The sequence below is a fragment of the Ranitomeya imitator genome, chromosome 6 (assembly GCF_032444005.1).
Source record: "Ranitomeya imitator isolate aRanImi1 chromosome 6, aRanImi1.pri, whole genome shotgun sequence".
NCBI classification, from domain to species: domain Eukaryota; kingdom Metazoa; phylum Chordata; class Amphibia; order Anura; family Dendrobatidae; genus Ranitomeya; species Ranitomeya imitator.
Window position 1 is genome coordinate 550,094,933 of NC_091287.1, and position 22,066 is coordinate 550,116,998.

General features: G+C 44.2%; 1 protein-coding gene across 2 annotated transcripts in view; it reads right to left on the reverse strand.

The window, feature by feature from the left end:
• Window positions 1-18,099, reverse strand: part of AGO2 (argonaute RISC catalytic component 2) — an 87,699-nt gene extending 69,600 nt beyond the window's left edge. For both annotated transcript variants that reach the window (XM_069731976.1, XM_069731975.1), the window contains exon 1: window positions 17,887-18,099. In XM_069731976.1, coding sequence (XP_069588077.1) covers window positions 17,887-17,908 — 22 coding nt within the window. In that variant the 5' untranslated portion in view covers window positions 17,909-18,099. The remainder of the gene's footprint in view (window positions 1-17,886) is intronic.
• Window positions 18,100-22,066: the final 3,967 nt, after the last annotated feature.

Below are 22,066 nucleotides of genomic sequence, written 5' to 3' on the forward strand. Positions count from 1 at the left end.
GGAATAAATGGCGCTATAATAATAAATAATAATAATAATAATAATAATAATATATACACAGAAGCCAATAAAGCTACAAATGGAGAGTCTCTGGCCTGACCAGCATGTGAGGCATATATATATATATATATATATATATATATATACACAGAAGCCAATAAAGCTACAAATGGAGAGTCTCTGGCCTGACCAGCATGTGAGGCAGATGTGCTGTTTTTAGCTACACATATCACACAATACCGGCTCGGTGAAACTGTGGTGCATTCATCAAGTTATGACCCGTAGCAAGAAACGAAAAGACAAGGAACAGCAAGACGGACAGAGGAGTATGTATTATGGCGCTTTTGTTCAGAACTCCCATCTAGACAGGGCGGTTTATGCCACTAGAAAACCGGATCAATTTGTCCAAACAGTTATGGCACTTCTCCTGCACACTCCTGTATACAGAGAGGGCATCTCCTCCAACAAACCAAAGTACCAGACTTTTGATGATGGCAATGGCACAAATTTAATAAGGCGCAAAAATCAAACATACGGTAGCTACAAAGGTGTATGTGTGATTATATATTAATGACTACGGATTTAAAAATGGGATGCAAAAAGCTCCTGTAGGTGTAATGTGGAGGTGCCCCAATACATCTGCTGCTATATTGTGATTGACATACATATACATTATAAGCTATTGATACAGCAACCATCATGTCCATTGTTGAAACACTGAACATTGACATCAGAGAACTGCTGCATTAGTTAAAAAATCTACTATATACTCGTAATTGTCTAAGGGTCACTTCCGTCTGTCACGGATATTCATTGATCGCGGCATCTGTGTCATGGAAATCCAAGTCACTGATTGGTCGTGGCAAAATGCCTACGACCATTCCCACGACCAATCAGCAATGGCCGCTGCTTTACTGCCCTGCAGTCAGCGCTGAGCGCTCACACAGGGTTAATGCCAGAGTTAACGGATGCTATGCGAGAAGGACCTGCCATGACATCATGTGACCGCGACGTCATCACAGGTCCTGCGCTCATACCAACCCTGGGACCGGAAGTTGCCGCGTGCACTGCACACAGGTGCCAGGACTTCAAGGGGTCTTCGGAAGGTGAGTATATGTTTATTTTTTTTATTTTAAGTCTTTTTTAACCACGTATATAGTGCCCACAATGCCATATACTACGTGGGCTGTGTTACATACTGCGTGGGCTCTGTTATATACTACATCTCTGTGCTATATAATCAACCACTTATTGATCCCTATAATATCATTCTGTTATAATACCAAATTTTAAATCCAAAACTAAGTACTAAATTGCCATACAACTCAACCACACTAAATACACAATGTCCTGTAATATTTAATTCAATAATTTTTATTAATATTTCACATAGTAGAATTAACAACGGACGGTACATAATACACCAAGAGAATAACCTCCAAATGTAATGGAGCAGATTTATTCACATAACATCAGAGAAAACCTATATGAAAAATCAATACCTAAAATGCCCACACAATAACAACTACATAATGAAGAAGGAACCCACATCTAGCTGATCTAGGTGACATCTAGGTGACAGCCAATCCAAAATAGAAGCTCAGTGAATTTCAGGTGATACAATAAGGGGGCTAAATTAATCAAATCATTACTGCCGACTGGCATGTATGTAATAGCATTCACCACCTCTTAAGACACACCTATAACATAACACTTGCAGGTCACACAGTAGAGAGCATGGGCAAGCTGAAAATGACTTACATAAGGTATGATATCCGTGTCTCCGTTCCTTTACCCCGACGCGCGTTTCGTAACACTTCCTCAGGGGGCGTGTTATATACTACGTGGCTCTGTTATATACTACGTGGCAGTGCAATATACGATATACGACGTGGCTATGTTTTATACTACGTAGCTCTACTATATACTATGTACGCTGTGTTACATACTACGTAGCTCTGTTATATACTACGTCACTGTGCAATATAGTACATAGCCTGTGCTATATACTACCTACATATTCTAAAATACCCGATACATTAGAATCGGGCCACCATCTAGTCACATTATAAACATCGAAAAAGTTACAGCCGCTATTGGTAATGAAACTACATAATGAAATAAATTACAATGCTGATGAAACGAAAAGCAGCCGATACACATGCAGCTTAAACAAGCAGGCCATCTTATATACACTTGATTATCCACAGTAGTAAAAAAAAAAAAAAAAAAAAGTATGGGCATACTGAACTTCAACAGTTCTGTAAAAACACCTTTTCCTGTTCCCAGTGTGCATTTGAACTACTAAAAAGATTCAAGTGCTTGGATACCTTAATGTTATCTTCAAAGTGGTGTACCGCTGAATGCAGGCTATTGTATCTTATTATCAGCTGTCCCTGAAAGAATCTACATATGAAAACTTGGAGCTCAACCACAGCTTAGATATTCCAAAGCAGCCTGCTCAAAGACATTGTAAGGTAAAAGCCACAGGGGCAGCATGTGACTGGAAGCCACCAGGTGTGCACTGGGGACAAGGATATGTTCACCTCATTCTATTTACATGTAAAAGCCACAGAAAACATTGAAACCTGTCAAGGCTATTGTTCACACCTTGCGTTTTTTGCAATGCAAAATATAAGCTGCTCTTTACATTACCACCAAAAGCTTCAGAAATCTCATGCACACACTTGTTTGATTTTTCCCCCTCACTGAAGTGGAAAACTGCTGTTTTTTAAAAAATGCAGCATTTCAATTTGCACAGCGTTTTTTGCAGCCATAGAAAGCAATAAGTGCAAATATGCACTAAAATGATATCAGTATTTGCAGCATTTTTGGTGAAAAAACGCAGATACAGCAGGATGCGAAACCCACTTTTGTATAAACCATAATGTCTTGGTATCACCACATGAGCATGAATGTTATGGCCAAAAATAAAAGTATTCTCAGCGTGATAACCTTTATTGGCTAACGAGAAACGTGTACTTGTAAGCTGTCAGAACACAGCGACTGCTTCCTCGGGCAGGTTTGCAAATTAATTTTTCTTATTGTAATTTAGCTTGCAATCCTCTTGTTTCGCTGGACTCCAAGGCATAGCCTAATTAAATTAGTGCTTTGGTGATAATTAAATCAGTGATATGTGTGAAAGCAAACAATGCCAGACCAATTTGACTCCCCTATATATTTGATTTATTTTTTAGAGATTACCCTGTAGTATAATGGAGCTGCTGGTAACTTGAGCTAGGTTGAAACTATTAAAGCAATTACCAATTTTGACATTTTTTTTTATATATTACTACTGCTGCACAAGAAAGTCACTGAAGGGAACCCATCACCTTGGAAAATGTCATTTACCTGCATATAGGGGAGGGTACATCTGCAGGTAAATGGTTACAATGCTGCCTGGACGACTTACTAGAAGTGCGGCTAACGAGAGAAAACCAAAGTGTTATCAAAGTGAGCTAAAATACTGCAAATTTACAGTGGAAAGATATGTACAGTTTGTCAGACAGCATGATCTACTTTGATTAGACACTGCTGGCATGGGAGGCGAGAATAGGCTTTATTTTATCTGCCTCAAACATTTAAGGTACCGTCACATTTAGCGACGCTGCAGCGATCTAGACAACGATGCCGATCGCTGCAGCGTCGCTGTGTGGTCGCTGGAGAGCTGTCACACAGACAGCTCTCCAGCGACCAACGATGCCGAAGTCCCCGGGTAATCAGGGTAAACATCGGGTTACTAAGCGCAGGGCCGCGCTTAGTAACCCGATGTTTACCCTGGTTACCAGTGTAAATGTAAAAAAAAAAAAAAACAAAAAAAAAACAAAACACTACATACTTACATTCCGGTGTCTGTCCCCCGGCGTTCTGCTTCCCTGCACTGTGTAAGCGCCAGCCGTAAAGCAGAGCACAGCGGTGATGTCACCGCTGTGCTTTACGGCCGACCGGCGCTCAAGAGTGCAGGGAAGCAGAACGCCGGGGGACGCGACAGACACCGGAATGTAAATATGTAGTGTTTGGTTTTTTTACGCCTCCAGAAGAAGCGAACGCGAAACGCGCGTCGGGGCAGAGGGACGTCGGGGCATTCACCCTGCACACACCACAAGGTAATTAGTTTATATCTACCTCTACAGGCTGTTACTTCCATCTTAGCCACTTGTGTTAAGGAGCACCATTACCAATAGGCTATTGTCCGTTGGGATTACTAACATATTTCTCCTTATATTGGGGCTCTTTTAGCCCTTTCCATAGGGCATTTTTTACTTACCTAGATTGGCCTTTGTAGATGGTTATCATTAGTGTAGGTGGTAGTGCATATTTTGGTTTTGTATTTGCCTATGGCATTTGTGTCCCTCTTTTTGTGGATTTTCTGCACCTTTCTTGACTTGTAGTTATGTATTTTACATGTTTTATATATGACTTTAATAAACTGTAATTTTTATCCAGTACCATAGTGTGGATCAATTTATAATTCTGGTCACACCGTATGTGAGAGATATATTGCTAGTGGGTACTTCACCTCCCGTTCGGGAGGTATGAGTGTTAAAATTTTGAGAGCAATCATTGTGAATATATAAACAGTAAACTACAATGTCAGGCACCGCTGCCATTTTGCAGGATGTAAAAAAATTATAAATTGACCAATATTATTTGTTGTATGCAAAATAGGAGGCGGTCACTGAAGGATCAGTGAGCTGTCATAAGGATGAATATTTAAGCAAAGGCGCACATAAATCCCCGTCCACAGGCCACCCTGAAGCACGAGAATCTCAACTGAAAATAGAGAGCGACAACCACAAGACGGATTTCAACAACCCAGGGACGATTTTAGGGAGTAGAACAGAGATAACTTGACATTATTTGTAGTTTACTGAGCAAAATCCTGCTGACAGGCCGCTTCGTGAACCTATTTCAGTTTTTTTCCCTTCCGTAGACATAGCTTTTTTTTTTTCTGTCCACAGATATATGAGGGCTTGTTTTTTTTTTTTGTTGGACTTGTACTTTTGAATGGCACCATTCATGTCAGTGTACCAAAAAAATGAAAAAAAAAAAAAACTAGAGTGGGTAGCAATTCAGATGTTTTTAGGAATTGTAACACTGCAATAGGATTCTGCTCATCAGGACAATTACGGTGATACCAAACATGTAAAGGTTATTTTATTATTTTAGTGAAAAAAATAAAATAAAAGTTTCACATTTTAAAAAAAAAATTAAAAATGGTGTGGGTTTATTGCCACTTTATGAGATCCATAACATTTTCATTTTTCAATCCATGGAGCTGTATTCTGGCTCATTTTTTTGCGGGGGAGGGGGGGTGGAATAATATTTTTATTGATACCATTTTAGCACAGATGTGACATTTTGATCACTTATTATACCTTTTCTTGTAGTAATAAAGAGACAAAAAAAAAAAAAAAACTATTTTGGCATTCTTAAAGTTTGTTTGTGGTGCTTACCGATTGGGTTAACTATTTATATTTATACAGATTGGCTTTTTCTTTTTTTTAGCCTCTGTCTTGTGTTATCAGTGCTGCTCCAGAAGTCTCCTGTAGATTGTGACCCGCTGGACTGCTCCAGTGTTTTTGATGGGCGAGCCTATTGAACGCAGGTCTATGAGGCCAGAAGAGCTTGTGAGCGTTAGGTCGAGGTCACACTACCGTATAACATGGACGAGTGCTATGTGATAAAACATTGCATTGTACTCCACCCAGTGTTATAATATGAGGCAGCTCAGATCTGCGATTATTTTCTCTGATTGGCAGCGGGACTCTGCTCATTTGCACTCATACAAGTCTATGGGTGCGAGTGAAACATCAGACTGCACTCTTATGTCATCCCAGTACAGTCTGATATACACTGCTTGCAGAATTATTAGGCAAGTTGTATTTTTGATCACATGATACTTTTTATACATGTTGTCCTACCCCAAGCTGTTCAGGATTGAGAGCCAACTACCAATGAAGGAAATTAGGTGATTTGCATCTCTCTAATGAGGAGGGGTGTTGTCTAATGACATCAACACCCTATATAAGGTGTGTTTAATTATTAGGCAACTTCCTTTCCTTTGGCAAAATGGGTCAGATGAGAGATTTGACGGGCTCTGAAAAGTCCAAAATTGTGAGATGTCTTGCAGAGGGATGCAGCAGTCTTGAAATTGCAAAACCTTTGAAGCGTGATCACCGAACAATCAAGTGTTTCATGGCCAATAGCCAACAGGGTCGCAAGAAGCGTGTTGGGCAAAAAAGGCGCAAAATAACTGCCCATGAATTGAGGAAAATCAAGCGTGAAGCTGCCAAGATGCCATCAGTTTTGCCATATTTCAGAGCTGCAACGTTACTGGAGTAACAAAAAAAGCACAAGGTGTGCAATTCTCAGGGACATGGCCAAGGTAAGGAAGGCTGAAAAACGACCACCGTTGAACAAGAAACATAAGATAAAACGTCAAGACTGGGCCAAGAAATATCTTAAGACTGACTTTTCAAAGGTTTTATGGACTGATGAAGTGAGAGTGACTCTTGATGGGTCAGAGGCCGGATCAGTAAAGGGCAGAGAGCTCCACTCCGACTCAGACGCTAGCAAGGTGGAGGTGGGGACTGGTGTGGGCTGGGATCATCAAAGATGAACTTGTGGGACCTTTTCGGGTTGAGGATGGAGTGAAGCTCAACTCCCAGACCTACTGCCAGTTTCTGGAAGACAACTTCTTCAAGCAGTGGTACAGGAAGAAGTCGGTATCGTTCAAGAAAAACATGATTTTCATGCAGGACAATGCTCCATCACATGCCTCCAACTACTCCACAGCGTGGCTGGCCAGTCAAGGTCTCAAAGAAGAAAAAATAATGACATGGCCCCCTTGTTCACATGATCTGAACCCCATAGAGAACCTGCTGTCCCTTATAAAATGTGAGATCTACAGGGAGGGAGAACAGTCCACCTCTCGGAGCAGTGTCTGGAGGCTGTGGTGGCTGCTGCACGCAATGTTGATCGTGAACCGATCAAGCAACTGACAGAATCTATGGATGGAGGCTGCTGAGTGTCATTATAAAGAAAGGTGGCTGTATTGGTCACTAATTTTTTGGGGATTTTGTCTTTGCATGTCAGAAATATTTATTTCTATATTTTGTGCAGTTATATTGGTTTACCTGGTGAAAATAAACAAGCGAGATGTTAATATATTTGGTTTTTATTAAGTTGCCTAATAATTCTGCACAGTAATAGTTACCTGCACAAACAGATATCCTCCTATGATAGCCAAATCTAAAAAAAAACAAAACCATTCCAACTTCCAAAAATATTAAGCTTTGATATTTGAGTGTTTTGGGTTGATTGAGAACATAGTTGTTGATCAATAATAAGAATAATCCTCTAAAATACAACTTGCCTAATAATTCTGCACGCAGTGTATGCAGAGTCTGACCATGGAGGAGATTGAGAAATTTCTTTCTCTTGTCTCATCCACACCTGTGCTACGATTCTCTCAGCAGAGCAGGAGCCGAGTGTCATTAGCAGATTGTATCCGATGCCATACGCTGGTGTGATTCCAGCCTTACCCTCTTACTTCCGGTCAGTCAGAAGTCACAAGATGGAGTATTGTGACTGGAGAGGTGGCAGGAAGATTTGAAGACAGCAGATGGTAAGTATAATACTAGAGTCAGAAATCTTACATTACAGTCACTAAAGTGATAAAATTAAAAAAAAAAAAAAAACACTCCTTTAAAGAAGTTCTCCACTACTTGGACAACCTCTCATACCACTCGCTTCGTCCTCAAACTCACCTCCCACACCGACACCGTTCCCGCAGTGTCAGAATTCGGCTCCCATTCAGCGTCACTGTTCCCGCCTCCCGTCAAATTGAGAAGAGGAAGTCAGAAATCCGCTGCAACCCGGACTTCCTCTTCATGATCAATTAGTCAGAAGGCAGGGACAGTGACGCCAACGTTGATGTGACACCCAAACATAGCAGCTTTAGTATTTTTTGGGGAGCCAAACATTTTGATCAAGAAGGGGTTGTCCTAGTAGTGGACAACCCCTTTGAGATTACACTGTGTAAAAAGATAGTCAAGCATTGGAAGGAAAGCTGGCAATCTGCGCTGCTGGTGCTAAAATCAGTGCAGTTTAATCTCAACACGTTTCAAAGTTGAACAAACTCTTTCCTCAGGAGAACCAACAAAGCCGATTGGCTTCCTGAGGAACAAGTCTGCTCAACATTGAAACATGGTTTGTATCTTGCTTTGCAATTCAGCCCTACTCTAGTGAATGCACCTGAGCTGAAGTTGCTCACATAAACCAGTCAGATATTTGGAAAAAAACAGACATCTTTCTCTAATCCTAGACAACCCCGTAAAAGGACTATCACTGGGAAACTAGGGGTTTTGAACCATAGGAGCGCCAACAAACCTAAGTAAAGAAGCGGGTACACCACTGGTTTAACACTGCATCTACCGTACTTCACCGTTGTCCCTCCACAGTGATGTCTAGAACCCAAGAAAGGAATTCCCAAAGTCCTATGTATGAATGGAGTATATGGAGCATGTTCGACCACTATAGGAGTGATGGTCCCATATGCTCCTTGTATGGAGCGAGGTCGCACCCACTAGACGGCTTCTGCCCACAAGTATGAATATCGCAAACATCACTGCTGTTTCGGGCTCAGAAACCGGCAGATCCTCACACAGCGCTTGCGCTGGAAGAATTCTCAAGACTGCAGTCACACAGACTGCAAGTATGGACATCCCTTAGTTCCTAGGCTCAATGGCGGTTCAAAAGATTGACCCCTACCAATCAAAGTGATGATATTTTATTACCCTTTACTACTTGACTAATTCTTTATCTCTCTCAAAATGGGCATGTTCAGATGATCCTCTGGGGCATGTCTTCAGGCTGTTTTATATTACCCAGTGAGCCATGTCCACTTCATTTTTGTCTTATCTTTTTCAAGGGGCCACTGTTCTCAGGACCCTCTGGGGCGTGTCTTTAGGCTGTATTACCCAGTGAGCCACATTCCCTTCAATTTTATTTGTATCTTTTACAAGGGGTCACGATTCTCAGGATCCTCCACGGTGTCTTTCTATAATAATAATCTCTACTTGCATAGCGCCAACATATTCCGCAGCACTTTACAGTTTGCACACATTATCATCGCTGTCCCCAATGGGGTTCAAAATCTAAATTCTTTATCTGTAAGGCCGGGTTCACATTGCGTTAAAAGCAGTCCATTCAATACATATGTTAACAGGCTGCTGTTAACACAAGTGCCAATGTGTCATCACGCTAGTGCAGATAGAGCATCTGCTAGCTCTATCTGCGCTAGTGGTGACGGACCCGGAAACGCTGCAGCCCGTGTCTCAGGATCCGTCACTCAATGACGGCGTGCTCTAGCAATGCGTCCGACATAGGACATAATGGCGGCGTTAATGGACTGCGTTACCCCACGGTGTAACGTAGTCCGTCTAACGGAAGCCACAGACTCAGTGTGAACCCAGCCTAAGGAGGTCTGATTTCTGACTGCCAATCCTTTTGATGCCCATCAGGGACACTCAGGGCTCCTGTGTATGGGAAAGTCGGGCAAGATAGCAGTCATCTATACACTTTATGGTGGACTACAGAGGATGTCAACTTTAATACTGTAGTTAATAGCATCCAGGGTTGCGGAGCTACACTTGCCTTCAAATTATCCTTCCACCTCTGCCAAACAGACATATCTTACAAACTTTGTATCTTCATTATCCTACAACCCAAAGCAACTGATCGGCACATTGAACTCTCTCCTCTGTCCACCACTGCCACCTCCCTCATCTCTGCCGAGGACTTCATCACTAAAGGAGAGCTTACTCACCTTCTTTCCAAATCGCACTTCACCACCTGTGCACTTGACCCCATCCCTTCCCACCTGCTCCCCAGCCTCACTAACATGCTCATTCCAGCCCTATCCCATCTCTTCAACCTATGGCTATCTTCCGGTACCTTCGCCTCTGCCTTTAACCCCTTCATGACCCAGCCTATTTTGACCTTAATGACCTGGCCGTTTTTTGCAATTCTGACCAGTGTCCCTTTATGAGGTAATAACTCAGGAACGCTTCAACGGATCCTAGCGGTTCTGAGATTGTTTTTTCGTGACATATTGGGCTTCATGTTAGTGGTAAATTTAGGTCAATAAATTCTGCGTTTATTTGTGATAAAAACGGAAATTTGGCGAAAATTTTGAAAATTTCGCAATTTTCACATTTTGAATTTTTATTCTGTTAAACCAGAGAGTTATGTGACACAAAATAGTTAATAAATAACATTTCCCACATGTATACTTTACACCAGCACAATTTTGGAAACAACATTTTTTTTTGCTAGGAAGTTATAAGAGTTAAAATTTGACCAGCGATTTCTCATTTTTACAACGAAATTTACAAAACCATTTTTTTTAGGGACCACCTCACATTTGAAGTCAGTTTGAGGGGTCTATATGGATGAAAATACCCAAAAGTGACACCATTCTAAAAAATGCACCCCTCAAGGTACTCAAACCCACATTCCAGAAGTTTTTTAACCCTTCAGGTGCTTCACAGCAGCAGAAGCAACATGGAAGGAAAAAATGAACATTTAACTTTTTAGTCACAAAAATTATCTTTTAGCAACATTTTTTTTATTTTCCCAATGGTACAAGGAGAAACTGAACCACGAAAGTTGTTGTCCAATTTGTCCTGAGTACGCTGATACCTCATATGTGGGGGTAAACCAATGTTTGGGCGCACGGCAGGGCTTGGAAGGGAAGGAGCGCCATTTGACTTTTTGAATGAAAAATTGGCTCCACTCTTTAGCGGACACCATGTCACGTTTGGAGAGCCCCCGTGTGCCTAAAAATTGGAGCTCCCCCACACGTGACCCCATTTTGGAAACTAGACGCCCCAAGGAACTTATCTAGATGCATAGTGAGAACTTTGAACCCCCGGGGGCTTCACAAATTGATCCGTAAAAATGAAAAAGTACTTTTTTTTTCACAAAAAAATTCTTTTAGCCTCAATTTTTTTCATTTTCACATGGGCAATAGGATAAAATGAATCCTAAAATTTGTTGGGCAATTTCTCCCGAGTACGCCGATACCTCATATGTGGGGGTAAACCACTGTTTGGGCACACGGCAGGGCTCGGAAGGGAAGGCGCGCCATTTGACTTTTTGAATGGAAAATTAGCTCCAATTGTTAGCGGACACCATGTCGCGTTTAGAGAGCCCCTGTGTGCCTATGCATTGGAGCTCCCCCACAAGTGACCCCATTTTGGAAACTAGACCCCCCAAGGAACTTATCTAGATGCATATTGAGCACTTTAAACCCCCAGGTGCTTCACAGAAGTTTATAATGCAGAGCCATGAAAATAAAAAATAATTTTTCTTTCCTCAAAAATGATTTTTAGCCTGGAATTTCCTATTTTGCCAAGGGTAATAGGAGAAATTGGACCGCAAATGTTGTTGTCCAGTTTGTCCTGAGTACGCTGATACCCCATATGTGGGGGTAAACCACTGTTTGGGCGCACGGCAGGGCTCGGAAGGGAAGGCACGCCAATTGGCTTTTTAAATGGAAAATTAGCTCCAATCATTAGCGGACACCATGTCACGTTTGGAGAGCCCCTGTGTGCCTAAACATTGGAGATCCCCCACATATGACCCCATTTTGGAAACTAGACCCCCAAAGGAACTAATCTAGATGTGTGGTGAGGACTTTGAACTTCCAAGTGCTTCACAGAAGTTTATAACGCAGAGCCATGAAAATAAAATAAAAATTTTATTTTCTCTAAAATGATCTTTTAGCCTGCAATTTATTATTTTCCCAAGGGTAACAGGAGAAATTTGACCCCAAAAGTTGTTGTACAGTTTCTCCTGAGTACGCTGATACCCCATATGTGGGGGTAAACCACAGTTTGGGCACATGTCGGGGCTCGAAAGTCAAGTAGTGACATTTTGAAATGCAGACTTTGATGGAATGCTCTGCGGGCGTTACGTTGCGTTTGCAGAGCCCCTGATGTGGCTAAACAGTAGAAACCCCCCACAAGTGACCCCATTTTAGAAACTAGACCCCGAAAGGAACTTATCTAGATGTGAGGTGAGCACTTTGAACCCCCAAGTGCTTCACAGAAGTTTATAACACAGAGCAGTGAAAATAATAAATACGTTTTCTTTCCTCAAAAATAATTTTTTAGCCCAGAATTTTTTATTTTCCCAAGGGTTACAGGAGAAATTGGACCCCAAAAGTTGTTGTCCAGTTTCTCCTGAGTACGCTGATACCCCATATGTGGGGGTAAACCACTGTTTGGGCACACGTCGGGGCTCAGAAGGGAAGTAGTGACTTTTGAAATGCAGACTTTGATGGAATGGTCTGCGGGCGTCACGTTGCGTTTGCAGAGCCCCTGGTGTGCCTAAACAGTAGAAACCCCCCACAAGTGACCCCATTTTGGAAACTAGACCCCCCAAGGAACTTATCTAGATATGTGGTGAGCACTTTGAACCCCCAAGTGCTTCACAGACGTTTACAACGCAGAGCCGTGAAAATAAAAAATCATTTTTCTTTCCTCAAAAATGATGTTTTAGCAAGCAATTTTTTATTTTCTCAAGGGTAACAGGAGAAATTGGACCCCAGTAATTGTTGCCCAGTTTGTCCTGAGTACGCTGATACCCCATATGTGGGGGTAAACCACTGTTTGGGCACATGTCGGGGCTCGGAAGTCAAGTAGTGACGTTTTGAAATGCAGACTTTGATGGAATGGTCTGCGGGCGTCACGTTGCGTTTGCAGAGCCCCTGGTGTGCCTAAACAGTAGAAACCCCCCACAAGTGACCCCATTTTGGAAACTAGACCCCCCAAGGAACTTATCTAGATATGTGGTGAGCACTTTGAACCCCCAAGTGCTTCACAGACGTTTACAACGCAGAGCCGTGAAAATAAAAAATCATTTTACTTTCCTCAAAAATGATGTTTTAGCAAGCAATTTTTTATTTTCTCAAGGGTAACAGGAGAAATTGGACCCCAGTAATTGTTGCCCAGTTTGTCCTGAGTACGCTGATACCCCATATGTGGGGGTAAACCACTGTTTGGGCACATGTCGGGGCTCGGAAGTCAAGTAGTGACGTTTTGAAATGCAGACTTTGATGGAATGGTCTGCGGGCGTCACGTTGCGTTTGCAGAGCCCCTGGTGTGCCTAAACAGTAGAAACCCCCCACAAGTGACCCCATTTTGGAAACTAGACCCCCCAAGGAACTTATCTAGATATGTGGTGAGCACTTTGAACCCCCAAGTGCTTCACAGACGTTTACAACGCAGAGCCGTGAAAATAAAAAATCATTTTACTTTCCTCAAAAATGATGTTTTAGCAAGCAATTTTTTATTTTCTCAAGGGTAACAGGAGAAATTGGACCCCAGTAATTGTTGCCCAGTTTGTCCTGAGTACACTGATACCCCATATGTGGGGGTAAACCACTGTTTGGGCACACGTCGGGGCTCGGAAGGGAAGGAGCACCATTTGACTTTTTGAATAAAAGATTGGCTGGAATCAATGGTGGCGCCATGTTGCGTTTGGAGACCCCCTGATGTGCCTAAACAGTGGAAACCCCTCAATTCTTACGCCAACACACCCCTAACCCTTATCCCAACTGTAGCCGTAACCCTAACCACAACCCTAACCGCAACACACCCCTAACCACAACCCTAACCCCAACACACCCCTAACCCTAACCACAACCCTAATTCCAACCCAACCCTAACCCTAAGGCTATGTACCCACGTTGCGGATTCGTGTGAGATTTTTCCGCACCATTTTTGAAAAATCCGCGGGTAAAAGGCACTGCGTTTTACCTGCGGATTTCACCTGCGGATTCCTATTGAGGAATAGGTGTAAAACGCTGCGGAATCCGCACAAAGAATTGACATGCTGCGGAAAATACAACGCAGCGTTTCCGTGCGGTATTTTCCGCACCATGGGCACAGCGGATTTGGTTTTCCATAGGTTTACATGGTACTGTAAACCTGATGGAACACTGCTGCGGATCCGCAGCGGCCAATCCGCTGCGGATCCGCAGCCAAATCCGCACCGTGTGCACATAGCCTAATTCTAAAGGTATGTGCACACGCTTTGGAAAACGCTGCGGATCCGCAGCAGTTTCCCATGAGTTTACATTTCAATGTAAACCTATGGGAAACAAAAATCGCTGTACACATGCTGCGGAAAAACTGCACGGAAACGCAGCGGTTTACATTCTGCAGCATGTCACTTCTTTCTGCGGATTCCACAGCGGTTTTACAACTGCTCCAATAGAAAATCGCAGTTGTAAAACCGCAGTGAAATGCGCAGAAAAACCGCGGTAAATCTGCCATAAATCCGCAGCGGTTTAGCACTGCGGATTTATCAAATCCGCTGCAGAAAAATCCGCAGAGGACCAGAATACGTGTGCACATACCGAAACCCTAACCCTAACCCTACCCCTAACCCTACCCCTACCCCTAACCCTACCCCTAACCCTACCCCTAACCCTACCCCTACCCCTAACCCTAACCCTAACCCTAGTTCTAACTCCAACCTTAGTGAAAAAAAAAAAAAAATTCTTTATTTTATTATTGTCCCTATCTATGGGGGACAAATGGGGGGGGTCATTTACTGTTTTTTTATTTTGACCACTGTGATAGATTATATCACAGTGATCAAAATTCACATTGGAACGAATCTGCCGGCCGGCAGATTCGGCGGGCGCACTGCGCATGCGCCCGCCATTTTGGAACATGGCGGCGCTCGGGGAAGAAGACTGACGGACCCCGCCAGGATCGGTAAGTATAAGGGGGGGAGATCAGGGCACAGGGGGGGGAGATCAGGGCACGGGGGGGCGTCGGAGCACGGGGGGGGAGGGATCGGAGCATGGGGGAGAGTGATCGGTGTGCGGGCGGGTGGATCGGTGTGCAGGGGGGGGGGATCGGTGTGCAGGGGGGGTGGTTCGGAGCACGGGGGGGGATCGGAGTGCGGGGGGGTTTGATTGGAGCACGGGGGGGTGTGATTGGAGCACGGGGGAGCGGACAGGAGGACGGGGGAGCGGAGCACAGGACGGAGGGGAGCGGGCCACAGATCGGGGGGCTGGGGGGGCGATCGGAGGGGTGGGGTGGGGGCACATTAGTATTTCCAGCCATGGCCGATGATATTGCAGCATCGGCCATGGCTGGATTGTAATATTTCACCATTTTTTTAGGTGAAATATTACAAATCGCTCTGATTGGCAGTTTCACTTTCAACAGCCAATCAGAGCGATCGTAGCCACGAGGGGGTGAAGCCACCCCCCCTGGGCTAAACTACCACTCCCCCTGTCCCTGCAGATCGGGTGAAATGGGAGTTAACCCTTTCACCCGATCTGCAGGGACGCGATCTTTCTGTGACACAGCATATGCGTCACAGGTCGGATTGGCACCGACTTTCATGACGCATACGCTGTGTCACAGGTCGGGAAGGGGTTAAACATGCCACCATCACACCCATCCTTGAAAAAACAAACCTTAACCCACCTCCTCAAGGAAGCTTACAGCCTGTAAAGACCACACGGCCACCTCAAAACCATTGGAGCTACTGCAACCCTCGACCTACTGTCTCCTTAACCACCATCCTGTAGAATGTAAGCCCGCAAGGGCAGCGTCCTCTTCCCTCTGTACCAGTCTGTCATTGTTCGTTTTGTTTACTTTAAGTGATATTTGTATATTTGTAACCCCTTCTCATGTACAGCACCATGGAATTAATGGTGCTATACAAATAATAATAAACTGCTATGCCCAGCTATCGTCCCATATCACTGCTCCCATTTGCTTCAAAACTCCTTGAGCATCACGTCCATGGTCAAATTTCATCCCACCTCTCATCTAACTCTCTCCTTGACAACCTCCAGTATGGATTCCGCCCCCACCACTCCACTGAAACGGTCCTGACCAAAATTACCAATGACTTACAGCCAAAGCTGGACAGTTCTCCATCCTCCTCGACCTGTCCTCTGCCTTTAACACAGTCGACTACTGCTAAAGATACCGCACATTCAGCATCTCCCACACCACCTCCTCATTCTGCCCTCTCTCTGTTGGAGTCCCTCAAGGCTCTGTCCTGGGGCCCCAACTTTTTTTTCCATCTATACCCTTGGCCTAGGACAACTCAGAGTCATATGGCTTCCAGTACCACCTGTAGGCGGACGACACTTAGATATACCTCTCTGGCCCAGATGTCAACTCTCTGCTGTCCAGAATCCCGGAGTGTCTGTCAGCCATATCCTCCTTCACCTCTTGCTTCCTAAAACTCAATGCAGACAAAACCAAACTCATCATCATTCCCCCATGTCACGTATCTCCCCTACCCGATCTATTATGGTAAACGGCATCACGCTCTCTCCCGCACCTGATATCCGCTGCCTCGGGGTAACTCAACTCTGCCCTGTCCTTCAAACCGCACGTCCAAACTCTTGCCACCTCCTGTCGTCTCCAACTCAAAAATATTGCAGAATCCGTCCCTTCCTCAGCCCACAATCTACTAACACTCTTGTGCATGCCCTCATCATCTCCTGACTCGACTACTGCAACACCCTCCTCTGTGGCCTCCCCGCTAACTCTCTCGCAACGCTCCAGTCCATCCTCAACTCTGCTGCCCGGCTAATCCACCTCTCTCCTCGCTACTCCCCTGCTTCTCCCCTCTGCAAATCTCTCCACTGGCTCCCAATTCCCCAGCGAATCCAGTTCAAACTATTAACACTGATCTACAAAGCCATCCACAACCTGTCCCCTCTCTATATCTCTGAACTAATCTCCCACTATCTTCCCTCATGTAACCTCCGATCCTCCCAAGACCTCCTACTCTCCTCCACACTTATTCGTTCCTCACACAAGCGCCTCCAAGATTTCTCCCGAATATTCCTCATCTTCTGGAATTCCACGCCTCAACACATCCGATTATCCACCACCCTCGGATCCTTCAGAAAGAACCTGAAAACCCATCTCTTCAGGAAAGCCTACAGCCTGCAATAACCATGCTGCCGCCTCACCAACCGCCAGAGCTGCCGCCTCACCAACCGCCAGAGCTGCCGCCTCACCACCCTTCTGTCCCTTCCCCACTATCCCATAGAATGTAAGTCTGCAAGGGCAGGGTCCTCTCCCCTCTGTACCTGTCTGTCATTTGTTATAATAATAGTAATAATTTTTATTTACATAGCGCCAACATATTCCGCAGCACTCTACAATCATTGTAAATTTGTTTACTATAAACAATATCTATAACTTTGTATGTAACCCCCTTATGTACAGCACCATGGAATTTATGGTGCTATATAAATAAATAATAATAGCAATTTGATGGATCAATGGTGCCCGACTGATCCAGTAAATACAGGGGTAAACTGCATTACCCAAGCAAAAAACGGTGCTAACCTGTGATAGCAAGTTTTTCTCAACCCTCCAGTTACATACTGCATTTCTTACCAGCATGGACTCATTGTAGAAAACATCCTAAAATAACCAGTAACTGTAATATGACGTGAGCAACGATGACAAAAAAGCATAATCCCTTCCCCCAACCGACAAGAAAAAGGGTAAAATCTATAACATTTCCCATTACACAAGAGCCAAAAAGATAATAACAGGGGGGAAAAAAAGTGGCCTAAAAAGCAGCACCTCTGGCCCTTTAAGATGGATTTACCCAGAATGCCCCGGGACGACTGGCACGTGACCAAATCTCCTCAAGCGGGACTTTACGCGCCGCGACCGTTAAGATGTAAAAATAAATAAATAAATTCAAGATGGCGCCGGAAAGTCTCCGGTAACGGAAGGAGAGGGGGGCGATAGAACGGGAGCCGAGCAGCCGCGTGCCGGAGCAGCCCCCCGTAACCCCTCACACTGGACTCACCAGGGCCGGCTCCGGCGTACATCTTGATTCCACCAGTACAGTCTCACAGAAGGGAGGAAATGAAAGCGATAAAGTTCCTGACGGAGCAGTAATGGCGGCTCCTGGCGGGTAAACTCTCCTCAGTCAGGTCTCCATCGAGCTCCGCGCACTCCTCCTCCTCCTCCGCCGCCGCCGCCGCCGTCGTCTCCCTCTAGACTGTGAGCGACCTGAACTGAGGAGAGAAAGGCGGGGGGCGGGACGACGACGTCATGGGGGGGCAGTGATCGGATTCCCATTGGCTACGTCTCTTTTTTTGGAGGCGGAGTCACGACGCCGACTCAATGACGTCACCCAAAGGGAAGCGTGAAAAAAAAAAAAAGGCGGTTATGGTTACTCGGTCAACAGCAGCAACAACTGTTGATGATCTTCGCCGCCATCTTTGATGTGGGCAAACTGTCCCCTGAGAGACTTCTGAGCTTATAATCGCCTTTAAATTAACGTGAAATCTTACCCCGTGTAGTGCCCCCTCAATCCGTGACAGAAAACAATGGCTTAGAATTGGTGCCGCCAAATTTTTCCTGTCAGATATGACGGAATCGGTGCCGGAGATGCCCTTACCGACGTAAACCGTGACCCTACCGATGTCAGGAACGCTCCTCGGCCACCGGTTGGATCCCTCTTGCAGCCGATGTGTCGCATTTATTGTTAACTCCGTAACGACACGGCCAATTTTTCCATTTTTGGAACTCTATTTTCTTTTTCCGGTCGCCGTACGATCACTTGTTTTTTTAGGCGTTGCTTTGAAAAACAGTGAAAAAAATTTAAAGTAAAACAATACCAATTATCCCATTGTTTTTTTTTTTGTTTTTATGTTCACTTTGGGGTAAATTTGACCCAGTAACTTTGTTTTACGAGCCACTATAGTATAAAAACTGTGCAAAATACTTTTTTCAGGCTTCATGTTCAATTTTTTTTTTCATCTATAGAGTTGTGTGAAGGCTTGTATTTTTTATGTATTTTTTATGTATTTTTTGAGGGGGTGTAGCTCGCGCTGTCATTTTTACTGGTGCCATTTTCGAGTCCACACGACTTTCTGATCTCCTTTTAGTCCATTTTCATTGTGGAAATGATTCTGCTATTTTGATATTTTTTTTCTGTGTCCACAGTATAAAATAAATATTATATATTTTATTTGTTTGGAAATTTACATACATGGCAATACTATTTCTGTTTTTTTTTAGATTTTTCTATTTGCACTACAGTAAAGGTGGGGAGAAGGGACAAGCTGGATTAGTGGAGACTGATGTTGCCGAGCTAGAATAATAATAATCTTTATTTTTATATAGCGCTAACATATTCCGCAGCGCTTTACATTTTTGCACACATTATCATCACTGTCCCTGATGGGGCTCACAATCTAAATTCCCTATCAGTATGTCTTTGGAATGTGGGAGGAAACCGGAGTGCCCGGAGGAAACCCACGCAAACACGGAGAGAACATACAAACTCTTTGCAGAAGTTGTCCTTGGTGGGGTTTGAGCCCAGGACTCCAGCGCTGCAAGGCTGCAGTGCTATCCACTGCGCCACCGTGCTGCCCCTGCTAGAATAGTGGAACAGAGGATACTGATGTAGTAGAGATGGAACAGAGGAGACTGATATGGCAGAGATAGAGCAGAGGAGACTGATGTGGTAGAGATAGAGCAGAGGAGATTGATGTGGCAGAGATAGAACAATGGAAACTGATGTGGCAGAGATGGAACAGTGGAGAATGATGTGGCAGAAATGGAACAGTAGAGACTGATGTGACAGAAATGGAAGATTAGAGACTAATGTGGCAGAAATGGAACAGCGGAGACTGATGTGGCAGAGATGGACCTGCGGAGGCTGATGTGGCAGAGATGGAACAGTGGAGACTGATGTGGCAGAGATGGAACAGTGGAGACTGATGAGGCAGGGATGGAACAGAGGAGACTGATGTGGCAGAGATGGAACAGTCGAGACTGATGTGGCAGAAATGGAACAGCGGAGACTGATGTGGCAGAAATGGAACAGCGGAGACTGATGTGGCAGAGTTGGAACTGCGGAGACTGATGTGGCAGAGATGGAACAGTGGAGACTGATGTGGCAGGGATGGAACAGAGGAGACTGATGTGGCAGGGATGGAACAGAGGAGACTGATGTGGTAGGGATGGAACAGAGGAGACTGATGTGGCAGAGATGGACCAGTAGAGACTGATGGGGCAGAGATGGAAGAGTGGAGGCTGATGTGGCAGGAATGGAACCGAGGAGACTGATGTGGCAGAGATGGAATAAAGGAGACTGATGTGGCAGAGATGGAACAGAGGAGACTGATGTGGCAGGAATGGAACAGCAGAGACTGATAGTTCAGAGGAGACTGATGTTGCAGGGATGGAACAGCAGAGACTGATGTGGCAGGGATGGAACAGCAGAGACTGATAGAACAGAGGAGACTGATGTGACAGGGATGGAACAGTGGAGACTGATGTGGCAGAGATGGAACAGTGGAGACTGATGTGGCAGGAATTGAACAGCAGAGACTGATGGTTCAGAAGAGACTGATGTGGCTGGGATGGAACAGAGGAGATTGATGGAACAGGGGAGACTGATGTGGCAGGGATGGAACAGCAGATAATGATGTGGCAGAGATGGAACAGTGGAGACTTATGTGGCAGGGATGGAACAGCAGAGACTGATGGAACAGAGGAGACTGATGTGGCAGGGATGGAACAGCAGAGAATGATGTGGCAGAGATGGAACAGTGGAGACTTATGTGGCAAGGATGGAACATCGGTGACTGATGTAGCTGAGCTGGAATAGTGGAGACTGATGGGGAGCTGGAAAATGGAGACTGATGTTGAGGAGGGTAAATAGCATAGATTGATGTTTCAAAGATGGAACACTGAAAATTACTGTGGCAGAGCTGGAACAGTGGAGTCTGATACCGTGGATCTGGAACAGAAAAAAACTAATACTAATACAGTGGAGCAAAAACAATGGAGTCTGATGTAGCAGAAATGGAACAACGGTTTCTGATGTATTGAAGTTGAAACAGTGGAGACTAATGTTTCTGAGCTGAAACAGCGAATTCTACTGTAGCAAAGCTAGAACAACAATGATAGGAGTAGCAGTGTTGTAGCAGCGTTGCATGATATAGCAGTCCTAGAACAATGGTGATTGGACTAGGGAAGTTGTTGCAGTGGTGGCTGATAATAATAATAATAATCTTTATTTATATAGCGCCAACATATTCCGCAGCGCTTTACAGTTTAACAGCTTCAAACACAACAGTCATAAGTAACAGTGTTAACAATACAATAATTAAAGCAACACAAGCCGCCCCTGCTCCTGAGAGCTTACAATCTACAATGAGGAGGGGAAATACAATGTACAGGTATGTATTTACAATTATGTATTTACAATGATGGTCCGGCCATCTTCAGGGGGTGGGGGATAGATGGAAGTAGTGAATGGGCTACACACAAACAAAATAACTGATTAGGGAACATGATAGGCCGCTGATGTAGAAGATCTAGAAAAACAGTGACTGAAAAAGCAGAGTTGGAGCAGTGGAGTGGAACCAATGCAGAACAGCTAAATTATCAGTGGCCGTACAGCAAAGCAGGGACACTGGAGTGAAACCAATGCAGCAAAGCTGAGTTTGGTGTAGCAATAAAGTGTAGCACAGCTGGAAAAAGGTAATGGAACTGATGGAGCATTTTTTGCAGACTTTTGATTGGCCAGTGCCTAGTTTGGAACGGATTCCATCAGGAGAAGTAATGAGTATTTCTTTTATCTGCTTTCTTTTGACATTTTCCGCTAGGAAGACATTCTATACTTTGCAATACAAGTGAATGGGAAGGCTCAAAAGTAATCCTGAAGAACAAACTTTTTTTTTTGTAGTGTTTTGCCATCGTTTTTGCTTCTAAAACCACTAGCAGTTACTTCATTATTCAATGGAATGAAAAAAACAACAAATGTAAAGTGACGTAAAAACGCATAAGATTCCTCATGGAAAAAAACCTTTAAAGTTTCCTGAGGTATCTTCTGTTTGAAAATCTCTTTGAGTTCACCTTTGTTTAAAGGATGTCGTGTGCACTTAGTCCCTAAGGCTATATGCACACGTTGCAGATTAGACTGTGGAATTTTCTGTGCAGATTCTGCATTTCTTGGCAGAAAACGC